This window comes from Lepidothrix coronata, unplaced genomic scaffold, assembly GCF_001604755.1.
Source record: "Lepidothrix coronata isolate B3197 unplaced genomic scaffold, Lepidothrix_coronata-1.0 Scaffold215, whole genome shotgun sequence".
In the NCBI taxonomy this organism is placed as follows: domain Eukaryota; kingdom Metazoa; phylum Chordata; class Aves; order Passeriformes; family Pipridae; genus Lepidothrix; species Lepidothrix coronata.
In genome coordinates, this window is record NW_016690395.1 from 329274 (window position 1) to 354616 (window position 25343).

Sequence of the window (25343 nt, forward strand, 5' to 3'; positions counted from 1 at the left end):
ATGGACTGTCCGGGGAAGGAAGGCGTGGGGGGAAGGAAGAGGAATTTGGCCCTGCTGAGGAATAAGCTGTACATGGGGGAGAGGAGGAGGACAGAGCCCGTGGTGGAGAGCACCGCCACCGCCGGGGACCATGGCACCTTGAGGAGGAGTCAGTCCGACAGGACAGAGTACAGCCAGAAACTACAAGGTACTGGGGAAGCCTGTTTGGTGCTCTGCTGCTAGGGATGCTCTGAGCTGGGGTGGTATCTCAGTGCCCTCCAGGCTGCAGCCTTGAGATAAAGAAGGGAATGGTCATCTCTGCCCCCATGCACTCACAGTCCGAATAAGCAATGGCCCCTCTCACGTTTGCCCCTCACCTCCAGGGTGTGAAATGTTTCCCCTAACTTTTCTAAATAGTGTTGTGTAGACAGGACACAAAATATAATCCAAGGTTTTGCTGAGTTCTGCAAAACGCATATGCAACCAAGATCTTTCTCGTTCATCACCAGAATGCATTTGCAGCACAAACTGTTATGTGAAAATAGAATGCCTCTGTCCTGTCTGTCGTTGGCTGTTGTACCAAGTGGATTTTATGCCAAGTCATTAGAAGCATCAAGGACATTTTTTTTCTCAGTTAAAAATATCAGGATTTATAATGTGTTTATCTGCTGCATGGTTTGTACAAGCCTGAACTAAGTATGTCCAAATACATGTTTGGATGGATAATCTGATTCAAATTATACCATTATGGAGAGGGTTTCTTTTCAAATAACCAGATTGCATCTGGACTACAAAGTGTAGTAAAGTATGCCAGTATTGGGCTTGTCAATCAAAAATTAAATGTGATGCCACAAATTGAGGAAAAGCATGAAGAATGTGAATGGCTATTTCTGAGAGCGCTCTGGAACACGAACCGATGAATTCCTGTGGGTTTCCAGGGTCTTTTAACAACAGGGTCCCATCACAAATGCAGGGTTTGAGTATTATTATGCTGTGTGTATTACTAATAGTCATATAACTACCTAGTGGCAGTTACTCTTGCGACCATAATCCTTTATGGGGAAATAAAATAGAAAAATACTTGTATTGCGGTTTTGATGCACTTAATTAGGAAGTAGCATTGCTTCAGAAAGACAACAAAAGCAGAAAATAAAGTAATAAGCCTGAAAATAATAGGTTTTCTATGGGGGCTGCATATGCTGAGAACAACAGAGTGGTTCATCAATTATGCTGTTCCCTCCTCTTGATAGCTAATCAATGAGATGAAAAATATTCAGTTAAGTCAGGCCTGTTCTTCAGGGATCTGGTGGGGGTGTTTCAGGGCACAGGCATGGATTGCTGTGGCTGAGCAGGCAAGCTCCTGGCAAACGTCCTACCAAAACAGTTTGTAACTCGTGAATGGGGTTGTCCAGGTGAGGTCAAGGTTATCAGAGCAGTATCCAGCAAAAAGTGTGAGATCTTTCTGTCTCATGATGGCTGTATCCATGCCATGAATGTCTCCTGTTTAAAATCTGAAGCAAAGGAGGTGGGGAAGCCTAGGAAGTCATGGCAGACTGTGAGGTTATGTTTATGGCAGCATTCCAAGGAGACGGTAAATCCAGCTTTACAGCTCCTGCCACCAGCTGAGACTGCCGCGGCCACATATTGCAAAGCACTGGTCCGGTATCGGCTCACTCCGCTTGCTTCTTTTTGTTCGAGAAAAACAATGATGGGTTAACAAGGTACCTGCTGGCTTTATACTGGATTAGAGGTTGCCTGTCCTCAGAGTGAAAATACAAAGGCAGTAGAAATTCCCATGAAGTATATTTACAGTTGCCATAGAAAGAAATGCAGCTGTGTGCCAAGGCCTGACCTGGATCAAATTTTCCTGAGCTAGATGTGCCTGAATCTGATAACGATCACGGATCCCGGACCTAACGTGCTGCCTGCCAATGCTGAAAATGTGCTATGATCCTACACCTTTATTTTCTTCGTTTTTCTCAGTAGTACTTGAATGCAAAGCAGCTCACTTCAGGGTGAGGGAAGTGGTTTTGTTGGCACAAAGCTTTTGAGTTTTCCATTCCTGTTAAGTAAACCCAGGCTCTGTTGGTGACAAGTAGTCTGTTGTGTATCACTAGGTCAGGACTTTCTGATCACCCGTGAATGGTAAATGCTTTGTAAAAGAAAAAAACAAATGGTAATTTGCACTTGCTTCCCATACAAATTTCGGGAAAAATTCAGTGTTTAGTTGCCGCTCCCTCCTATAGTCTCCTGTTAATATGTTTTCTAACACATAGTCTGCAGAGCTGGGGTTGGTATTAGCACAGACAAGGAGGTGTAAGAGAAAGAGATGCAACAGCAACAAACTCTGCAGAAAGGAATCTTTTCCGAGTGGGGCAGGTTTCCACAGCTAAAAGTCAAGGGGCTTCAGGACCCTCACCTCTGCTAGTGGCAGGCAACCTTGGCAGAGCAGGAGAACCAAGGTGTCCTTACACATCCTAGTGCCTACTTCAGCATTGCAGTACATTTGTGCAAGGTGAAGCATGGGTGAGACATCTCTCAAGGGCCCTTCCAGCCCTTTGTGTGCTTTAAAGGGTTCCCTGAGTAAGAACTAGGCTGTTGTCCCCTATAGCCATTTCCAGCAGCTCTGAAGTACATGTTCAAAGTACTGCTTAGTGTATTGGAAACATAGGTCCCCAAATAAAAGCCTTTAAACCAAACCAAACCCAAACAAAAACAAGAGAACAAGAAGACAAGCATAAAAACTCCTGAGAATTCAGTTTCTGCCCTTGGATTTTACTGAAGTTTTGCTATTTTATGCAGAATCCAAAATGTTTTCTATAAAGAGTGAGAAAGAGCCTACTACCCAGATCTCCAGGGTAATCCAGGTGGTTTGCTCTGTCAGTCTACAAACACAAGTACAAAGGCATTGTCAAAGGTGAAAACTTCTGCAAGTGTTTTTCACTTTAAAATTAAGGAATCATTAGAATACAAGAAAGCATTTTCATGGTTAATTACTATACTGGATACATCTATTCAATACCTAATCTGGTGTGAATGGCCATGCAACACCTCCCGACTTTCCTCTTTTTAAAAAGGAAATAAGATGCAAAGTAACTATTATATTCTCAAGGAGCTTGGCAAGCATTAGTGCCTCTACTTCAGCTCATCCTGTGAGATAACCAAATGCCTGCAGCCCCATTTTAGATAGAGGAAAATAAGGTGATTGCTATCAAATGTCAGGTTGATGATACAACCATGCAGGCATTTAGAACCCAGGTTGTAGTTGCAGTCTTAGGTGAGTCCAGGAATACCTTGATCGAGCCATATACATTTTTTTTCTTCCATTAGCTGGACAGAAGCATCAGTTTTCTGAAGAGGAAAGAATGGGGTTAAGGAAGATATATTTACTAGCATTTGTGGTGGATGTAGAAATAGTATTACAAGAGCTAAGACAGAGCTCCTGTGACATTTCTATGCATTGCTCTGCTCTGCATTCACTAGAAAATTCTGCACATTTGTATTTTCCAGAGGCATGAAGAACTAGCTGGTCTCCATAAGCAGTGGCATGAAGTGGTATTTAACACCTCTGTATTCAAATGTATTATCTATAGCTGTTTAGTTGGTAAGAGTTGTTCTCTTTTCTACAGAGAAAATCCGTCAGCAGCAGCTTTAAAAGTAGCTATATTAATATTTATGTATTATATTAATGTTGGGATCAGTCTTTGAATTAATCTAAAGCTTCCAGTCTGTGAGTACCTATGTATTTTGGTAAAAGGGGTTTGCTTGATGTAGTTACTGGCACATAAATATTTGCAAGATCAGGGCAGATTAACATACAATGTGTCATGGGGATAGATACTAATAAACAAAAAGGGCAGACCACAAAAAGGAATTTAAAGCATTAGTTCACTGTCTGTTAGGTTTTGGACAGATTGCTGGTTTTTGGTAATAACCATATGCCAAACTTGTGCTTGCTGTGAAAAATGAACGGTAGAAAATGGTGGGTTTCCTGAAGGAATCAAAGATCACATTTGCAGTGTTCAGCAAGACAATGCCTGCCTTGGTAATACTCCTTGTCTTACAAATTATTACATATTAACTCCTTTATAACTGTTGCTGTGAATGGGTCAATTGGCCTGGTAAATGATTTACACACATTTCAATTTAAAATGCATCAGTGACATACCTGTAATAGACAGTGATTCAAATCACACAGCTATCATAGTATACTGCCTCAGAGCTTGTGTCTGAATCCAGAATGCCATGTGTTTTCTGTGTCTAATGTAGCTATGAGAAATAACCAACTCCAGAAATGATGCAGAAACCTGTGAAATTATACAAATTCCTGAAAAGGTGCTATCCCTTGGTATACAAAAGCCCAGTCAGAGGCAACTCATCCCCCTTTGCTCCTCGAGCAGGGCTACTTTCTCCATCCCATCCTCCTCCCTGCTTGCAGAGCTCACCACTCCTTCCTGCATGGGCTGCTCATGCACTCAGCTTCTGGTACCTCCCACTAGAAGTAAAGATCCTCTGCGCCTTTTTTAGTTCCTTATTTGCTTTGTGCTGTACTTACTGATTAATTTTCTATGGACTGCAATGTAGATAATGAAATATCCTATTTTACTGCAAAATGTATGCATCCAATGATCTTTGGAGCAGCTGGTTTACTAAAGTACAGTAAGGAGTAAAAGTCCAGATTATTTCCTGAAGCGCAGGAGATGGTTCAGTGAAAATACTCCCTTGTGCCCTGTGATGAGAAGTCACGATCTAACAAATACTTTTATTTTCTCCCATGCAAATTTGAGCTTGGAGAATCTTATTCTGCTAACTTTCTCTGCAATAAAGCTGGAGTTATTCCTTGAACTTATTGCAGTGGCAGTCAGGCTGGGAAATGAGCTCATCTTTTCAGAGCAGAATCCATTTTGTGCCACTGTGTTTGCACAGCATTTAGCACAACAAGAAGTGCTGTGTGGCTCAGGACTCTTAGGAGCTACCACAGCATAACTAGTAACAGCAGCCCGGGTAAAGGAGTGAAGACTAGGACCCAAGGAGCTTTACGGATCCTCCTCTGAGCATGTTAGCAAACATTTTATTAATTGGGATACTTTGCATCGTGGGCCACACAGCTCACAGCTTGTACACCTAATCCACCCCAGATCTTAAGGTATGTGTGTCCCAGGGGAAGAGGTTCAGATATAACCCTTCCTCAGTTCTTACTTTATTAACATACTAGCTCAGTGCTGCAGGAGTGGTATATTTATGCTGGTATATGACACACTGGAAAGGTTTATTTGTAAGTATTGGCACTAACAATGAGGGCATTCTTCTGTCACCTGATGATAAGCTTTCTTCCCTTCCACAGTGGTCACATGGGAGCTCTCTGTAGTCCTGTCAGCACACACATAATTAAAGCAGTCTGCTGTCAAGGAATTGAAGAAAGAACCTTCGCATTGAATGTAAATATTTTCTGTACTTTATGGAACAGAAAAATGATCAAAGATCAAATGACCTAATTGCAAGGAAATCTCTGATGCAGATTTTATAAGCAGACCTGTTGCCCAGGAATACAGGTGCAAGGTCATTCTGGTCCTGCAGTGCTTTCCTGCTGGGTTCAGAAAAGGGGCTTTTTGCGTGTCTAGCTCACAGCCTGTACACAACAAACCTGTTTCTGAACAATGCTGCTGTTATACACCTCTCTGAGTCAGAAAAAAAAAAGAGGTTTTCTACAAACCTCTCCCAATCCTTTCCTATTTCAATGCCCAACCTAGAGTTCAGCAGTGTAATTCACACCATGTTTGCACCGTAACAACTCCAGTGCGAAACTGTGAGGACATCCCTTATGAATTGATCCCTCACAAGGGGAGGGGCATCTGATGTAAAATTCATTGTGTGTTGGCTCCTGTAATGCACTTCTTTTGCGCACAGTGGGACACTTCATCCTTCCCCACTGCTTGTCCTATTTCAGGCTCCCTCACTTCCAAGGATCCCAGTGTCCCTGTGGCCCGCAGCCTTCCCAGCATCTCCAGCAGAAGCAGGGGTGTAGAAGGCAGATCTGGAGAGACTGTGTGAGGAGGGAGAGGAAAGCTGCCACAGCAGCAGTCTCTAAACTTGGCTGCCTGCATTTCATTCCCAAATCCAGCTGATAAAAGCTGGTGTACATTCCTGTGTGTAATAGTTAGGTTATCTGAGGGTACAGGCTATCTGAGGACTTGCTTTCACAGAGGAATAACTTTATCCAGGGTGATACGAGCCCCATGTTTTACACGTGAAAACACAGTAATGCTATAATTTGTTTGTTATACCTTGATAACTTGTGCCTTCACCACTCCCTTGTGCCAGGTAAAATCCCCATATCTGTGCAGTGCAAGTGTGGCATCCTCCGAATGCTGCCTAAGGAATGGAAAGGCCTGTTAGTCACTCCATTCACCGACATCACCGTACTCATTCTTGTATTTTGTGCCAGTACCATCAGTTCCACATGGGAAGCGTTCAATAGGGAGAAACCTGGGTTCCCTCCCCAGGGGTGGATGTAATACCCAACCAGACCATCTTACCTGGAAGGATAGATAGAGGAGACCTCTTGAAGCTTCTCACTCTCTAGGTGTGGAAACCAGGGAAATTTGCATGCATAGGTCTTGCAAACCTGCTATGGCTGTTCCTCCAGTCACTTGCTGTGCGTCTCCCAATACCTCCCCTGAGCCTAGAGAAGGGCTGCTGCATTTGCACATTGCAAGCTCTGTTCCTCCATGCTCTCACTGCATTGTGGCATGTCTCCATCTGGGGGATATCTTTAGACTTCACACTTGCAAGAAACTGCTTTTGTAAGACATGTGGCTGCTTTGTTCATGCCATCGCATAGTGAGTTGTTGAGTGCAACTTAAAGCCATGTACTTCAATACGCAGCTGGAAAACCAAAGTCATCACCTTCCTCACCAAAGCAAAGTCCTCTAGAAAGGTGACTCCTGCAGATAGGTGACATCACAGAGCAACAATTCAAACATTGCATTCTACTTTTTATTTTTATGCCTACTAAAAGTACCACCTAGTTTTTTGTAAACTGGGCTTAAGGTGCGACTGTTTAATATATCATTCAATGGACTATTTTTCATTTTTCTCAACCTGGCATCTCTAAGGACGAATGAGTCAAATTCTTAATGTAATAGTTAATCCTCAGTGATATCTCTTCCTGTTAATCCTCTCTCTTCAACTGTTCCAGGGCTGGTACACATTACCAGGTAGAAATGAATGTGCTTATATTCCAGATATGCACTTGCTGTTTGTGCATTCATTAAACTTTCACTTACTCCACAAGGATTTCAGCAAGATACTAATGTTCTCAAACTGGTCAAAAGCAATCAGCTGAACATGAAATCATACGTTTGGGCTGTAATCATCACTTCAGGAACTTGCTATTGCATTCTGTAGAGACAGATATGCCTGAAATGAAAAACTGAACATATTGAGTGAAAATGGAAAATTATATTACATTTAACAAAAGGAAACATTTATTAAAAAACATGTTTTCTATAAGGAAACAGCATCTAACTGATATTTCTCATGATTATTTCTTCCTGTTGAGGATAGCTTTTCTTTCCTCACATTATTATCTATCATGCAATAAAGATAATAGATGAGCCCTGACATAATTCAAGAATCAAATTTGATCAGGGAGATCTAATGGCATAAACTGAAAGAACAGCCTCTCAAGGGATTGTGACTTCCAGCCTGAAGTCACATGCCCTCCCCTGTCACCAGAATAAGAGATTAGAAAGTTCTTTTGTACACCATCTCGTGCTTACCTTAAAATTCCATCTGATACCATAACAGTTCTGTATCAGAGAGCAAACAACATGTCTGAGATCTTCCAGGATGTCTGGTTCTTTCTGCACTTTCTCAGGAGCTGCCCCAAACTTTCACATACGGCTACATGCATGCTAACATTTTCACAACCAATCTCAAGAAAAGTCTTGATTTTGGTGCAGAACTGGAATAGAAATGTATTGTTCATGTGGTTCCTTGTGAATTTATAAGTGTGGTTACATACTATGAGTTTTTGGAGGAAAAAGTATCTGCTGGTTTAGCACATCAGCAGCAGGCAAGGTGGTCTCATTCTGCAACCCTAGCAGAAACTTTCTCAGAGGGAGCTGTGAAGTGATACTGGTACCAGTTTTGCTCTCCTCACTAACGTAAGGGCAGAGTTTGTTTTATCCAGCACACAGCACCTTTGGTGTATGAGCTCTGCAGCCGCACAAGCTCCTGTACAGTTCATGGGCTCACACCAGCACAGACTCACTGGGGCAAAATTCAGCTTAAAATTCTTTTGATATCCAAGACCTTGTGGAGGGGAGACATCCTCTTCATGTTTCCATTTTATTATCTGAGGACAAACTGTTCGTGCCTATTATATACAGACTTCAAGGCTAAAAACTCAGACGTGAAAAGTACATCTAAACACAAAAAGGTTTTAAAAAAATCAGCCCGCCCCTGCCCCAGTTTCTTTGGGTTCTTTGTCCTCACTGTTTAAAACTAGTGGTATAGAGATAGAGGTGCAGTCTCAGAGCAGCTATTTGAAAAGAACTGTGGTCACATCAGTCTCACTACAAAACCTGGTGAGAGAAGTATTAATAACAAACCTGTCTTTTCTGAATATCAGTGGTCAGCATAATTGTAGAAAGGGTTGGGGAAGATGATACATTGGATTTATTATATTTTACACCTCGTGTTGGAAGATGGCTCGAGGCTCTCTGTCCTGAAAGCTGATTAGCTTTCCCATAAGTCCAGCTCCAGGTTATCATCTACAGCCTTGGCCGGTGTTGTACTGGTGACCTCATGCTGTTCAATTCTCACTTGAGTGCTCATGGCCTCACCCTCGACCATCAGTTCAAACAACTGCAGTATTGGCTGTCAGTGAGCAAAGCACCTGATACTGCTTGCTGTTTTCTCATTATTCGTTCCACTCCCTACAAGAAGTTTACACAAAGGTGTAGCAGTCTGATCCTCAGCAGAGATTCCCATCCTTCGCCGCTGAGTGATAAAAGCCCATGTAGTCAAAGCTCGACCTGGGTAATGCAGACTTGAGCACCTAATGATATGTGCATCTTTGTTGGTACTCTGCACCATCTTGTGGCTAGCAGAAAAACACCAGAATAGCCTCTGAAGTATTTCACTTTTTTTTTTAATGTTTTGGTTTTGTGTGTATGTGTGTTTCCTCATGAAAAATACAGATTAGATTGTCAGCGTACAGAGATAAAACTCAGTGCCCTTTTTACAGCTGACATGAATCTCTGCAGGTTGGCTTACAAACCAGAAAATGGGAAAACCATCATTACAGATAAGTAGGTTGTGTGTAGGTCCTGTAGTGTACGTAAATTACCCATCTGTAGAAAACTAGCTTGCATTTTCATGTATTTGAAACAAATCAGATATTCTAGGTGCTAAGTATTGAAAAACAGTTAAGAATGTCCTGATCTCAATGATCTCTGTTGTTCCAAGAAACGTTTGTTATTGATCATTAAAGGTTTTCTCATATTGTCCTTTAATTCCTTTGCCTCTTTCAAAAGATTATTTTTAAACAGAATTAGAGGATTCATCATTATTGTTACTAACATTGCCTTCATTTGAAAGTTTGTCTTCCAGTACTTGCTGCCCTCTATTTCCCATGAATAGACTCAATGTTACATTGTACAAAACAAAGGTTATTATTGTGAAGCTTTTTTATGGTAGGCAGCCTTTTTATTTCACAGAATATATTTTTCCCGTCCTCCAAATCATAATAGATGTCAGACCAAGACTGTGTTTTCAAAGGAGTAGAAGGGCATCAGCTATCCTTGAACTTCAGTGTAACAAAGATCAGGCTTTCCTGGGCTCCACAGAAAATTTCTGCCCAATACATAACATCTAAGCTGGGGGAGCTGGTGATGGGTTATCCTCTTAATGCCAAAGGGGCAGTTTCCTTCCCCAAATCCATGTCCACTTTTAGAGGAAGGAGATGGAATGACACTCAGTCTGATTTGGGTTTGCCACTTCTTATGCTTCTTTTCCTGCTCTCCATGGTGATTTGGGAATTTCCAGCAGGCACCAGATATGTTTCCCCACCCATGGTTGTGCAGGGCAAGCTTTGTACACTCTTACGAATTTCTCTCTCTTTTAAACAGAAAAAATGGCCCCACAGGTGGCCACCTCGCCACAGGAGGATGAAGAACAAGTCAGTAGACGCATGATGGCCAAGAGGGTGAAAATCATTGCAGAACTCATGCAGACCGAGAAAGACTATATCAGCAACTTGGACCTTTGCATCAAGGAAGTGATTCAGCCCCTGAGAAACAAGCAGGTGAGTGCTGGGGGTGGAGGACAAGGTAGTGATGTCAAGGTCTCAACTCACCCACATTCTTTTGGACAGTCTTAATGCAAGCACAAGTGCCAGCACGAGAGTGACATGGTGCTGGAGCTGGCGCTCCAGAAAGTGATATGTCAGGGCTCTGGTGAGGAGAGAGGAAGGTCAGATATGCTCCTGACACTTGTGCTGCCTTTGCATAAAGCCTGCATGAGGTACTCGCCCAGAGGCCAGCTTGGATGCTATATACCTTCCTGTGGGCTGCAACAGCAGCTTCCAGCTCTCCATACCGCTCTGTAGTTATAACTTTTCTTACATGCCCTGGCAGACCTTTACTGGTACCTCGAAAAGCAGTAACAACTAATAAAACCAAGATTTTTTCTACAATAGAAACTGGAATGGAATGAACCTCTGCATCAAGTTTAAATTCAGTTGTTAGGATAACTTTATCCATCCTTTCAGACAGCTGTGGTGGATAAACACCATGCTTGAGAGGCCATCGAGCACTTGGGAAATTTGCACTCTACACGGAAAAGATACATTTAAGAAGGAAGGCTCATAAACTATCTTTCAGGCAAAAGATCTCATTAGGCCAATGATAGCCATTTTCTTTTTTAGCTGAGACTTCAAAGAGCACCTTTTCCTCAACAGTATTTCAATTTGTAGGAAAATGGTGAAGCTGAAAGCTGGGAATAGAAGAGATTGTGAAGAGAAAGATTTGTATTTTTGGGGCCTGAAATATAGCATTCAGAGAGGCTACACTAATTATATCTGCTGCAAATATGGAATAAAAATAATTTTAAATAGACCTTAACCCAGGTTCTCTTTATGTAGGGTTTCTTATGAAACTGGTGATAAAATATAGGTGCAGAGGCCAAAGTGTCTTTAGGTGACATTGACAATGCCTCTTCGGGAAACGCTGTGGTCAGCTGAACTCTGTGCTGTTTAAACTCCTGCAGGACCTTTTTTCATTCCTAAAACTCTGTCGGAATTTGTTCCAACCCATTTTCGGAAGAATAACCCATTTTCAGAAGAATAACCCATTTTCAGAAAAGCTGGCCTCTGATGACATAACTTTAAGGAGTTCTTGACTTCTTCCTCCTCACTTGTTCATCTACTTAGTAGTCTCCACTTGATTCCCTCCCCAGCCTGGCCAGCACTGAACAAGAGTATTGTCTGGCTGAACTTGAGATTTTTGACAAATGTGCTGTATTCTTTTGCTCATTTTCAGTCAACTGAAACCATTCATTCTGTGTTAACCTGTGTAAGTGTCCATACACAGCATAGTTTGGATATATGTAGACATTGTTCTGGGGAGTAGGTCAGAAGTCCTGTGCTAGATGTATACAGGAGAAGTAATGTAGAGATTATAACTCTCTTAATGTAATAACGTCTGCATTTTTGAAAGGTTTTAAAGAATATTATATGGTTTTAAGGCTAGTTTTCAGATAAACTACCACATTGAAAGTTTGTAATGTGTTTAGAGAAGGATAGCTTTTAGAAAACTGGCCTAACAATGAATTTGTTTCATATTTCCAAATGGATAAAACATGTTTTAGTCCCTATAATATTTCTAAAGAAATTAACTGCATTAGTACTGGAAGTATTTTTCTGATTCTGTTACAATAGCGTGCAATTTGATCCTCCTGGCATCTGCTAAGCTGCTATGTAAATCAGCAATTCTGTTCCAAATGGCGAGGTAGGTTTCGAGGGTATTAATATGGATGATGAAATTGGTCTTGTCTTTGTTCTCAATATTAGCAAATTACCGCTGGCTATCTCCAGTTGTCCCCAGATAGTAACTATTGCCCTGCTGTGCAACGAAAAATATGTGTCCTGGAAATTTTTTACTTCCTCTAAAATGAGTAGGGACACAGTACCAAATTTTCTGTTGGTATAAATTGATACAGTTCATTGAAGCCCATATTGTGTGCCTAGGCTCTGTAGGAAGCTCGTTAGGTTATATTAATACGCAAAATGATAAATGTGTTTGTTTTAGTGGAAATTATATGATCTTGATTGTATTCTTGGATTTATAGGACAACTAACTTAAAATGATACTGGCTTTCTAGAAGTCATTGTACCTGTTAGCTGGCACCGAAGTGCCAAGGTCTGAGTTTATGTAACAGCCTCTGTTAGTGAGTGGTAATCAGGGAATAAAACCCATTGTCAACTATTGTTTTCCTCAGTGGGAAAGTAAACAAACATTTCAAAGCCAGCTAAGGATCTTTTCTTTATTCAGATGATAATATTTATTTCCTTCCCAGGTAAACACTTTCAGATTAGGGATAGTTCAAAATAAAGGTTAAAAGCACTTGATAACATACCCTTTGTTAACTGCGTCAACCGTATTATAGTAATCTGGAAACTGTATATGTGTCCTTGAAATCACAAGGAGGATGTTTATATGAGGTTTTGCAGAAGTGGTGCTTCCTGGAGTGTTGAACAGTCAGGGCATAGCAAGAGAAGGTCTGTAATACACAATGTCCTTCTTTATCCTTTGTCAGTAGCTGCTTAATATTTGTATTCCATTAGATTGCTCGCTTTGACGTGGATGGCTTGTTTAGCAACATTGAATTGGTCCATCAAGTATCAGCCAAACTGCTGTCATTGTTGGAAGAAGCCACAACAGATGTGGAGCCACCCATGCAAATAATCGGTATGTTTACCGTCCTCTTGAGTTCTACAAAGCTACATGAAAGAATAAACGTAACTCTCTCCTGTCCTCCACTCTCATCAGACTTGACTTCCTCCCCAGTATCCCTCCCAGAAGCTGTCCATAATGACACAGGAGAAATGACATGTGAAACCTGTCCAGTTGTTCTACTGTACTTGTAGGATTATGATGCTCTTTTTTCCATCCATCTGGATGTTGAAGGGGAGGAAGGAAAGAGAAAATGAGTTTAGAATGAGTAAAACCTGCAGCACTGAGTTATACAACTTACTGATAAGATCCTTTTTGTCGAGTTTGATATTGCCTTCCTAAATCCACTCATGCTTATACCAACTCTTGTAATGCATACTCATTGTTATGCCATTCAGGAAAAGCATTAAAAATGATTGGAATAACAAGGATGCCATATGACACTACCACCCCCTCCCCCGCCCCAACACTGTAAACATGTATCCACTGGAGACACAGTTCATGTAAGAGGCGGTTAAGTGTGCTTAGTAGGGACTTGGACAGTAAAGAAAGCTGTAATGAATCTGAAGTTTGTGGGATTCTGTGTAGGAATGTCTGTAGGGATTATGGGTATTTTCAGCAAACGGGTTGGCCCTGGATATGTCACAGCAGTCACAAGTTCTACAGGCCAGGCCATGAATGTTAAGGCTATGATTCACTTGACATTCTGGTGCAGCTGGAGAGATTTAAGAAGTTACCACTCATTAGGTTTCCTATAACTGCTTCTTCAGTGCAGAGGCGCTAGGTGAGCCATCCTAAGGGATCAGGTGAGAATATTTAATTTACTTTAGTGAAAAGTCAGACAGTTTAGTTTAAAAAACTTCCAGCTGTGATTCAGAGGTCAGGGAGGTTCTTTCTTCCCTAAACTGACCACATACCACAGGTAACACATTATAGAAAGTACCCCTCTTCTCGTGAATAAGGGGGTAAAAAATATTGGTTGCCACTTGACTAAGAAACATGATATTAAAGCGTATGAGGCTTGGGAAAAGTATTAATCCTAGCACGTCTCAGTCAGGTTTGCCAAGGCAACAGCTTAACGTAGTTTGACACGTCTGTTGTTTGGCGGTATTTCAGTGAAAGTGCATCATGATGAGTCATACTCTTAATAAGCAATGTTCTATTCTAGCAGGAAGTGCCTTTCTCACAGCCAAGAGAATCATCCTATTAGTTCCCTGTCACATCCAGAAGTAAAGACAAACAATTTCATCCATCTATTAGGTGTATTTCTCCAGAATCAGACAAAGAACCATGAAAATGTATGGTATTGTGGATCACAGAGTTGGCTAAGCTATAGTAGGGAAAAAGCTGTCAAATAAGGTGTGAGACATTCTTTCAAAGGCTGAGACAAAAGCAGGGAGAATAACTGCATCACTATAAGCAGTAAGTTAGTAGGTTTATTGTCCTGTAAAACTACATCAAGGTAATTTTTTTGGGGGATCTTAACAATCAGTGTAAAAGTTGTTGAAGCCAGCCTATAGTAAAACCGGGCCGAGAATGTTTTAACACATCCATCATATTCCCTCATGTTTAATGTTTTTAAATATCTTGCATTGAAGTATCATACTTTGGAAGGCAACCCAATCATGGAGAGATTGAGGAGAACTGCTAATACAGCGCTTTGAAACCAAAACAATGTGGTTGCTTACATTCATGTCTTATTTTAGCCTATGTTCTCCACACTTAGGCTATGTCCGCACTGACAAGTATTAATGTCCAATAGGAGCAGACTTGCAGATTTAAAGAGTTTCTGCTAAGGAGCTGGTATCCATACTAACATTTCAAGAGGCCTTACTTCAGACTGGCTGTAGCCTGTTCCTGTGGTTTGAGAGATGCCCTTTGTGGTTGGACTGCATAAAATGTGCCCTTGGAGTGTGTCTTCTGGTAATTACCATCCCCAAAGAGATCCAGTTTGTGTCTCTGTGACTGCTCCACCACACGTACAAGGCATGGGAGATGAGGACTAATGAGTGATTGGCTTCAGAAGCCCTCTCCTAATCTGAGCTAAAGTGCTAATGTAGGCAGACCTTTTGTCGTGCTTGGTCTTCTGATGCTAAATGCCTCTGAGGTTAAATACCCTTTACAGTTCTCCCCTGAATTTTTTCTCCTCCCTGTTTTGGATGCTGTATATAGAGGAATATGAAGACTTAGTAACCTTGACTCAGCTGTAGCTATTAAACCCCCTCTTCTTCCCTCTCCTGCTGCTGTCCACACAGGAAGCGCCACTGAAAGCCATGGGGGGAAACTGTTTCTGTTACTCAAGCCTTCCTCCCAGGATTTTATCTTTCACACTGATGACCACCATACTCCAGAAGAGGCATCAGGCAGATTTGCATCTGTCAGAGTATTTTTAAATTTGTGCCCAAATACGGTGTGGTTTTGGTCCATAAAGCAAGCTCCCACAGTGATATGCCCAAAACTCATCTGATTCGGTCCATATGGCTCAGAACCAAGAAGGGCTTTAGGCTTAAGAAATCCATCTGCTTTTAAAAGGCCCTATCCATGAAATCAGCACATAATTTTTCTCATCACTGAGCATCAATGAAAGTATCTGTCATTGTGGCACAATACTTCAGTGAACAGAATTCGCTCATCTCTTTCATCCTGGGGAAGATAATTTCCAGCCTCTAGTATATACTGAAAGGAGCTATAAGTCTACAGCTTGCATTTTTTCCACTGAAAACGGAACCTCGCTTGAGTGCTTAGCATAGTACAGGCCATGCCAAGCACTGTGAGAGCTCATCATCTCTGAGAATCAAGCATCAAGTGCTCAGGATCAAGAGAAAGCTTGTTAAGGTTTCCTGTTACATCGTTAGCTAATAAAGACCTGCATAGAGAGTTCATGGGAAAGTCAGGATGCAATGTGCATTGGTAGCATTCAACATTAGCAATAAGCACAAGACAGAGAAGACAGCTAAAGAGCATTAACTATAGGATGCTGGTGCTTTTCTAACTGTGCCCTTACAGTAACTGAAATGAACTCTGGTGGTCTTAGCTCTTCATTGTTTTCCCTTATTCACACCTTGAAAACAACATGCATTAGACAGCCCAGTTAACCTTCGCTGCCAGGGGGAAAAACCCAGAGCTGTGTTACTGTGGTAACTGAATCATTTTTCACTTTAAGACGGAGCAGTTCAATGCAATGTATTATGAAACAGCGCACTCTGGTCAGGATGGAACATGCAGGATGCATGACAGCTCAGCGCTTGCTCTGTGGATGAATAGAGAGCTCCCAATTAATGTGGTGTTCGGCTTTTAACTTTAATAATCATTGCTATAACTCAAAAGGAATGTCTATAAAATGTTGGACTTGTTGCCACATAGATGTAATTTTCAGTAAATGCCCAAGACAGGAGTTTCTAGCATTGCTGTTTTTTATTATATGCATTTCCAAGGACTCTGATCAGGGCACTGCTACGTGAGGGCGTAAGAACCAAAATAATATCTCGGCAGAAGAGCTGAAGCATACCTTCTCCGCCTGGGTAGTATTTCTTACGTACATAGAAACTGACACAGGAGTCTTAAACTGAGAGAATTAGGCTCCAGAATTAAATGGAAAATGAGTGTAGGACTACTTTAGTGCCTCTAAAATTCCCACCTGTTCTTTGGGGGAAAATGGTGGTGTGGATGACTTGAAATGGAAATGTTTTCCCTCTTCAGTTGTATATAAGCCTAGATACTATATAAAAATGGCTGTAATCCATTGTGGGTTTACTTAATGAGGGGAGAGGTGGAGATTGTCCCTCTGTCATGAGAAGAAAATTCTCTATTCTAGGCTATAACAATTGCCATTTCAGGATTTTGCAAAACAGATAAAATTGAAATGGCTAATGTAAGATAGAGTCATTATTCCTGTTATAACCGAATTAAGTTCATATTCAGATGAAAAAAAAAGTCAAAAGGAAAACTAACAGGCTTACATTCATCCCTCCTGCCAGCCCATGACACAAAAATGGTCTCCCTTTATCAGTTAAGCTCTGCTGTGTGTTTTCCAATGCAGGGGCATTAAGCTGGGGCAGTGAATTAGGAGAATGTGTTTGAAGGGGTGCGAGGTATAGAGATTTCATGCTTTTTCCTGAGGGAATTTTTTGCATTAACACTGATATAATGATGCCTGGCTATGACAAAGATGAGCAGCTGAGAAATACATGTAATAAATAATGCACATAAACACGCAAGATCATTTCTAAGGGAAGTAAAGTGCAAGCCAGCCTTTTTAGCTCACGGCTAATGTGGTGGAATAATAAAACTCCTTCTGAGATGCTGTTGTCTGACTTGACATGCTTTGTTTTTCTCCTCAACAGGGGAAGTGTTCTTGCAGATTAAAGGCCCACTAGAAGACACATATAAAATCTATTGCTATCACCATGATGATGCACACACCATGCTGGAATCCTATGAAAAGGATGAAGAACTGAAGCAGCATTTAAGAGACTGTGTACAGTCCTTAAAGTAAGATCTTTTCAAATGATGATTTCCGTCCATAGTCAGTTTGCCTGGCAGGGAACATTTTAAATGGATGTAGATGAAAGGTCCCCTGTAAATCTGGAGTTCTATAAGGCTTGCTGGGAGCTCTAGCTTATGCTGCTTTCATGAAAAGATGACAAGCCAGGGGCCATGATTAGATTTCTTTCTCTCTAAGATGGCCAAAAATAGCACAAGAAAGGTTGCTCTTCCCTTAGTTTCAGTGCCCCATACTGGCAAATAAAAAAAATGCTGCATCATATCATATTGGAAACACCTTGCCCATCTCCCAGGAAACTTGCTGTCCCCCTGTCTTCAGGAATTCTATTGCTTGAATTTAAATAGCCTGTAATGCAGCTACTCAAATGCACTGGTGTTTCTGGGCCCCTGTTGCAAGGCCCCAGGGGTCTGGAGCTGCTATGTGGTGCTGAACCCCTCATGATGGGGGTGTTTGAGAGTGAACAGTGATGGAGCAAGCTGCCAGGTCCCACCAGTGGGAGGTGCTTTATGCCATCGGCTTCAGCGCCTGCCCTCGGGGAAATGTGTCAAGAACTGGGGATGCCTCAGAATAAAGGATCCATCTTTCCTTCACCACAGCTTCCAGCTTCAGCCAGTCACTGGAGGAAGTGCTGCTCATCCTCTCCATGGAGAGTGCTTCTCTTTCCACCCATAAATTCTCTTGCCCCCTTGCTTTTCCAAAAGCGTCACACAGAGGTGTCAGGAGGGAAAATGCCACAATTTCAGAGCAGAGATGTGTTAAGATTTAGGAGATGGGAAGTATGTCCAAGTGAAATCTGGAAAGAGTGGTGGAGGAAAATATCAACAACATTGAAAGAGAAATGTTTACTTTGAAAACAGGTTATGTTGAAAATGACGCTTATTTTGTGCAATATATCCGGTTATTAAATACATAACAAAGTGTATGTGCAGGGTGCTCAGGTTTTAGCTACCCTGAAAGTTGAAAGAAACAGATTTTCATATAAACTCAGGCTTTCAGGCTAATGGATGACCAGGTATCTCCCCTAAGGGAATGTTTTAGTTGCTGATGCCTGCAATATTCTTTCCTGGCTAATCAAGAGAAGCTGCTACTGTCATTCATCCCTGCTGCTGAAGCAAGGGGGCATGGAAGAAAATAAAGATAAAAAATATGTACATGCTAGGGTGGAGGCTGTCACTTGAATTCCAGAGCCAGCAAGAGGTGCTCGTATTCCAACATCTCAGCTGAGCTTTCTGAAGAGAAAGGATATTTTGTGCTGAGCTACTGTATCTTTGCTAGCAGGAAGTGACAAAGACTTCCTTACAATGAAGCCTTGTTTTGTCTTGTTCTTTCCTGATTAGCCTTTGAACAGGAACCAACGATAAAAGCACTGGTGTGTGTATACTATATTGTGCTTTTTCCCACTGCCTAAAGATTGCAGCCAATGAAGACCTGAAAGTCCACCCTCAAATGCTAAAATGCAGAACTGTGGTCATTTAAACCTGTTACTACCCATTGGAAAATATTTGCCCTAGGAAGAAAATTATGTAGGATTGTTACCAAATAAGTTATAGGCTGTTTTCCATTGTGAGACATAACAAATGTGGGCAGTGGGGGGGTGGGTGGTGGGGTCGGGGTGTGTGGGTGTGGGCTGGTGACGACTACTCTTGAAAAATGTTTACTTGTTAAATATTTTTTTTTTCCTTGGAAAGAATACTGTTCCATTTTAAAAAATCTTAAATTAGCTGACATTACTAGGGACTTCTGTTCCTCAGCTGAGTAATATCTGACATGTAAAAAACAAGTTCTATATCAGGAGCAATTTAAGAGTGGCACTCTGCACATCTGTACAGACAAATCAGATTTAATTAGCTATGCTGAGATTCCTATTCCTTTTGACTGAAGAGGAAAAAAATTCATCCCAAAATGTAGGTGTCTGCATTGGAGACGTGCAAATCCAAATTCTGTAGAGCCTCGTGTTTCAGCTGTGATTATATGAACTGGGGATATTGTTTGCTAGTTTAGCCAAAGAAATGCAGCTGGTAGAAATGAAAGGATGCTGGCAACTACCTGCTCAGCTTTCAGCCTGGAGTAGCTCGGTCACATATTACAGGGACAGAGGGACGTCCTAAGCACACAAAATGCTGACAGTGCAAAAGCTATGAAAGCAGCAGCTTCCAGATGCTCAGCTAGACACTGGTGGGCAAGGAGATGAGAGTGCAGGCTGTCAAAAAGAAGTGGCTGAGAATGTGATATCAGGAAAGCCTAATGCAGAGATGAGGGGACATTTGGTTCTCTTGCATTTGAGTGAATTCATACCACAAGGAAAACATTCTGTGCATGTGCTTGCATGTTTGTAAATTACAATTGTAAGTCCCTGCTGCTTTCAGTATATAAATCTACTCCATTCTACTCTGGAGAGGTTTCATTTGATGTGTAGTCTACAAAAAGCTTAACAACTTCATTTATTCTATATCCTAAAAGGCTAAAAGGTATTCTTTCTCATTTAGAAATACATTTCTTTTTAAAGAGAGAAGACAGGAATGTATGTAAAGTATAAGAATGACATATTCAATTTTACTTTTTGTAGTAATGACTTAATATTTCTCACAGTTGCTAGCAGAGTGATCCAAACTTCCTTCTCTTAACAGTGGGAGGACTAGGCTGGCTCTCATAGCCAAAGCCAGGTTTCTGACAATCCTTTCTCATTTGGGTCTGTCCTTTCAAGAAGTTATAGGGCCAGATTAACCGATACTCTCTGGCTGCTTTGTACAGCTCTGCTGACACATAGCAGCCATAAACCTGAGTTAACTGGCCAGTTACAGCTGCTCTGTGTCACTGAAATGTATCCGAGAATCTGGCTCCTGATCTGTATAAATCCTTTTAGGAGGAGTCTAATACATGCTTTGTTTTCTTCTCTTTTGCAGAAAGATATATGAAGAAGAGTAAGTACTCTGCCTTTCTTACATGTAAAATAATCTTTAAAATACCTTTAATTTATCTTTAGTATGTTTAAAACTGTACAGGTGGAAATTTTAAGAAGACAAGCTTTTTATGTCAGTATAAGCCAAAGATTTTTCCAGGACACATGTAGAGGGCTCTGAAGTCTGCAAGACTGCTTGTCAACAACATAGCATCAATTTTTGAAATTCAGACATTCTGAAATCTTTCTGCATAGGCTGCTGTAGACCTGCTACAATACAGACAGATTCGCAGGTAAAGGTATTTTTAACCTGATGACCCGTTCAGTAGCCTTATATGAGAAGCCCACCTTAGGATTTTCCTTCTGACAGTGACAATGACGAGCTCATTGCAACGCTTAGCCAGAGAACTCCTCCAGCCACTGGTGAGTTGTGGTTAAGGGACTTCTGTGCAAAATGTGACATCTTTGAAAAGCTATAAAGGAGAATTTATCACAGCTGCAGTTTCTGGACATCCAGCAGGTTGGGATCATTGAAATGCAGCAATGCCTCTAGTTACCTGCAGTGAGAGGTCAGAGGAGGGGGTGGCTGAACAGAAGGAAAAAGATTACAACTTCAGATGAAATGTTAAGAGAAGAGAGGAGCAAGTGTGGTCTATATTGGTAGGAGAGGAACAGACCTACCTGTAAAATCAGAGAATTTGTTAGTCAGTCATTTGCATGTAATAATTATGATCTGCGTAAAATACACTTCAAAGGATTTGCATGTTGAAACTCTAAAGTTGGGAGTTCCAAGCTTTACTCTATGATAGGAAATAGTTTTTCTGCCTTTTGTTTTGATAAAGGCCATTCTTGTATACTCCTGTCCCTGGGCTTGGCTACCTCACATGGTGTGGTGGCATTTGCCTTCCCTGCTGACCGGCAGAGCACTCAGAAATTCCATCACCTGGAACTCAGCTTAGAGGTTGCAGAGCTGTGGCAGGACTGCACCCAAAAATCCAATTGACGTTGAACTGAAAAATACAGCCTAACTCACTCCAAATGGTCTGTGATGTTGCTGCTTCCAGATTGCTTTTCATTCAAGCATGATCAAGAAAACAATTACATAAATACCAGACAGTGCTGCCCTCTGCTAGCAGCTTGATAGGTTAAAAACTCTGCTTGGCTTAACAAGTGTGTGACCTCAGTGAATTCCCTGGGTTTGCATGAGAGGCTTACGGCACAGTGAATTATTTGTCCTACATGCCTTGTACTAAAATGAAGCCGCACAGCAAACCACAAAGCCTGAGACTCTAAGTTGGCTCTGCAGCCTAATGCCTGCACACTGTTTCAAAACTGGCAAGCTGCATATCCCACCAGCCTCAGCCTGGCTGTACCACACTGGCTGTTGCATTTGCCACTGGAACAAGCTGCTGGGTAATGAGACCAAATGACATTAAATCCTGCATCACCTGCCTTTGTGTACCTCACCACCATGGATTTTTTAAGCAGGTGGGAATCTTTCTGTATGTGTGACTTTGGGAGGCAGGAGGAAGGATATGTCATGAAGCTCACTGCAGTTACACCAGCTGCATTTACTGCAGAGCTACAGTAATAATTTGCGATGAGATTAGTACAGCTATGTATGATCTAGAATACTTGCTAAATTCACAATAACACGGAGGGAAGGCTGAAGTAGCATCACAAATGAATTATGAACTTAATTTTTTGCACAACAGATGTCACGAGCCATTACTCTCCTGCATGGCAAGGCCGCGTCCTGCCCAGTGGTCGGGTGTGTCCTACTGGGATGCATTGCAAATGGGACTTGTCCAGGAAGAGTGGCTATCTCAGCTAATAGTGCTGGGGAGAATCAGATGAGTTGAACTTTGTGGCATTTTGTGCCCCAGGGAGTCATTATCTTATAACAAACCTGCTATCTCTCACACCATACTGCAAGACTGTGTCATGCAGATACAAAACAGAGGACTGTTTATCACTTAGGCAGCTGTCCAAAGTGCAACTATATAAAGAGAAGACACTTGAAGATTTTTCCATTCATGAGGCAGCTTTTATAGATTTGCATTCATGGGGCTTTTCAGAGAAAACAATAACAATTTAAGATTTTTTTTTTCATTATTGCCACCAGAAGCTGAAAGAAGGGAAAATAGCTCTCTATTTAATGTAGGGTATAGGGGAAATGAGGGGGATTGAAATGATGAGAAGGTTTCGGGATATCAAGAAGCCTTAAAAGGCATCTACTGTTAATTTTTTTTCATGCAGAACTTTTTTACAGATAATGTTTGAGATGGCATAAATATGCAGATGTCTCTTCTCAAAGACATTCAAATTGTTAGTTAATTAGTCAGCAGTAAGGATTGGTTCTTGTATTTTTTACACATATAAAAATGGGAATGAAGGCTTTTTTTTCTTGTACTCTTTCTGCTGCACAAAACAATAGATGTCAGCCTGCAAAACCAAGTGGCTGTTCCCTGTTCTTTGTACTTTCCTACATTGTGTTATTTCATCTTTCCATGTGCAGAAATCCTTCTTTGCCTACCCTTAACTCCTGCATAGTTAATGTCAAACAACTTTTTCTGCTCCAAAGCAGCCTTTTGGCCATGCAAATGGAAAGCTTGCTCTGCTTTATTGCCCTCCACATGGTTACTAGAAGCTCATGCTAAGTTTCAAGAGAGAGGTCCCAGGTAGCTCGTGCTGGAGCTTTGCCTGGTTTGCTGAGGAGCACTGTAGTGAGGAGAGGCCGCGGACATATCTGTCCTGCTGCTGGCGGTTCAGCAGTGACTGGGCCTGGTCTTAGGACTTGACCACCTGGTGTTACTTGTTCCGGGGACACCCCATGTTTCTACCATCTACAAAGAAGGTAATGAAGGCACATATGGCTCAGTCTTGCCCTTTCCTGTTTCCTTCCAGGCTGTTGTGACAGCCTGCACGCTGCACAGCCTCTTCCATTCAAGCCTGGAGAGTGTAAGCAAAGGCTTTTGTCCAGAGCAGGGCTGGAGCATGAGTTCAGCTGGCTTGGGGCCCAAGAGCTCGGGTGGCCTTCATGGCCTGAGGCACTTGGATGTCTGGGGAAACTGCTCTGCTGCCCTTGCCCAGCCAGTGGGGGTTTACCCTAGATCAACAAAGCACCCCTTTTGCCTGTGCTGGAAGCTGTGACTCCCCTACTCTCGTCCTTCTGCCACCCTGACCAGCTGCCTGCTTTGCCTTTGTGTAAGGAGTCTTCCAGCAGGTTGGATCAAGCCTGGGTGAATATCCTGTGTGTTCAACATTTCCCCAGGCCCAATCTGGTACCCTTTGGAAGTTCAGGCATCATTAGAAATAACTAGCTGGCAGCCAGCAAAGAAAAGCCACAAGCAAAAGAGAGTAAAGCTTAAGGGTCAGGTCACGGTGGGAAGTCAGAGATGTTGTGAGAAGGGGTGCATTTTGAGCAGGCATCCCAGTTACTCACAGCATGTAGATGTTGAAATTTTAAGCCTGAGGTGCCAGAGCAGGATGTAACAGCCCTGCTCACATGCATTTCTCAAACTTCCTGTTATTTGTTCTTCCACCTACTTCTCCCTTCCTGGGTGTTGTTATGTGTAAGTTATACCACACGCACCCTCAGACTGAGTGGGACAATTTCAGAAGTAGTGTCTAAGCAATAGTCTGGTAGGTTGCTGAAAATACAGAAAATTCTGGGTGTATGTCACATTGAGGGGGCAACAGGAGAGTTTCGTTTACAACAGGCTCCGTTCGTTCCCTGACGGATGTGTCTTATTTTTTGACTTAAATGGTAATTGCACTTAAGTGACTATTACTCAGTGCAAAGGATTGCTCTGGTTTTGATATTTTCTGTAGGTAAAAGCTCAGCTGAAGAATATAAAAGGCAACAGCTTCAATCACTAGACAGAAGTAATAACAAGGTTTTGCCTTCAAGGATTTTCTTATTTTGTGACAATTTTTTTTGGTATAAATTATAGAGGGAAGCCAAATCTAATGGACATGGGATCTCTGATGATTAAACCAGTGCAACGGGTGATGAAATATCCCTTGTTACTCCATGAACTCTTGAATTCAACTCCTGCTTCTCACCCTGACCACAAGGCGCTACAAGATGCCCTTTTTGTCATGAAAAACATTAATGTGAACATCAATGAACTTAAAAGGAGGAAAGATTTAGGTAAGAAAAAAGCACAGTAAGTCTTTGTAGGTTTGGGCTGTCCATTACAAGAGAGGTTTCAACTCTAGGTATTTCACTACAACAGTTTTGGCTGGTGCCACCCACGCTGTGTAATACACCGAGTTTCAACTATGTTATCTGCCTGGTAACTCCAGTATCAAAACTATGAAAGAATTCATGTTATATTGTCTGTAATGCAGTTGCAAACACTGATAATAATTAAGATGCAGTAATAGTAATATTTCTTATAGACTTGCCACACTGAAGCCCTAACTTCACTCTTCCCAAGGTTAGTGTTGATAACAGGGTTTTCATCCTCTCAAGCATTTTCACACAAGATTACAGCAAGTGACATCAAAGTGTCTGCTCTCAAATGGTTTCATATTTGTGTGCCTGTCCCTTTGAAAAGTCCTGCGAATACAGATTATTAATGTAATGAAATTCTCTGTCTGCAGTGCTGAAGTATAGGAAGAATGATGATGATGAAACCCTTAAAGAAAAGTTTTCCCGACTGAATATTCACTCCATCAGCAAGAAATCCAAGAGGGTCACCAGCCATCTGAAAATACTGACAGGGGGAGAACCTCAGGTACTTACTCATCTCACTGCAGATTTGCATCAACAGGTTCAGTTCTGCTTTTGCACTGGACGCTTTTCAAAACGTGTTGGAAATGGAGTTTGTGGTGTTGCGCTTTTTTTCTGCATAATTTGTAAAGTAATTTTCTGACTGCCAGAGAAGACAGGAAAGATCTTTGTGATTGAAATAGAAAATAATGTAATGCGTTCTCCACCTTTTCCTTTTTTACACAAGAGTTTCTCAAACTTCTGATCTTCAGTAGAGAGGAA

At 41.7% G+C, this 25343-nt stretch overlaps 1 protein-coding gene across 1 annotated transcript in view; it reads left to right on the forward strand.

Annotated features, from left to right (window-relative positions):
• The window catches only part of ARHGEF38 (Rho guanine nucleotide exchange factor 38), a 36414-nt gene continuing 11071 nt past the window's right edge, over window positions 1-25343 (forward strand). The window contains exons 1-7 of the mRNA XM_017833505.1: window positions 1-187; window positions 10116-10291; window positions 12830-12953; window positions 17282-17429; window positions 20346-20363; window positions 24298-24497; window positions 24953-25086. Coding sequence (XP_017688994.1) covers window positions 1-187; window positions 10116-10291; window positions 12830-12953; window positions 17282-17429; window positions 20346-20363; window positions 24298-24497; window positions 24953-25086 — 987 coding nt within the window. The remainder of the gene's footprint in view (window positions 188-10115; window positions 10292-12829; window positions 12954-17281; window positions 17430-20345; window positions 20364-24297; window positions 24498-24952; window positions 25087-25343) is intronic.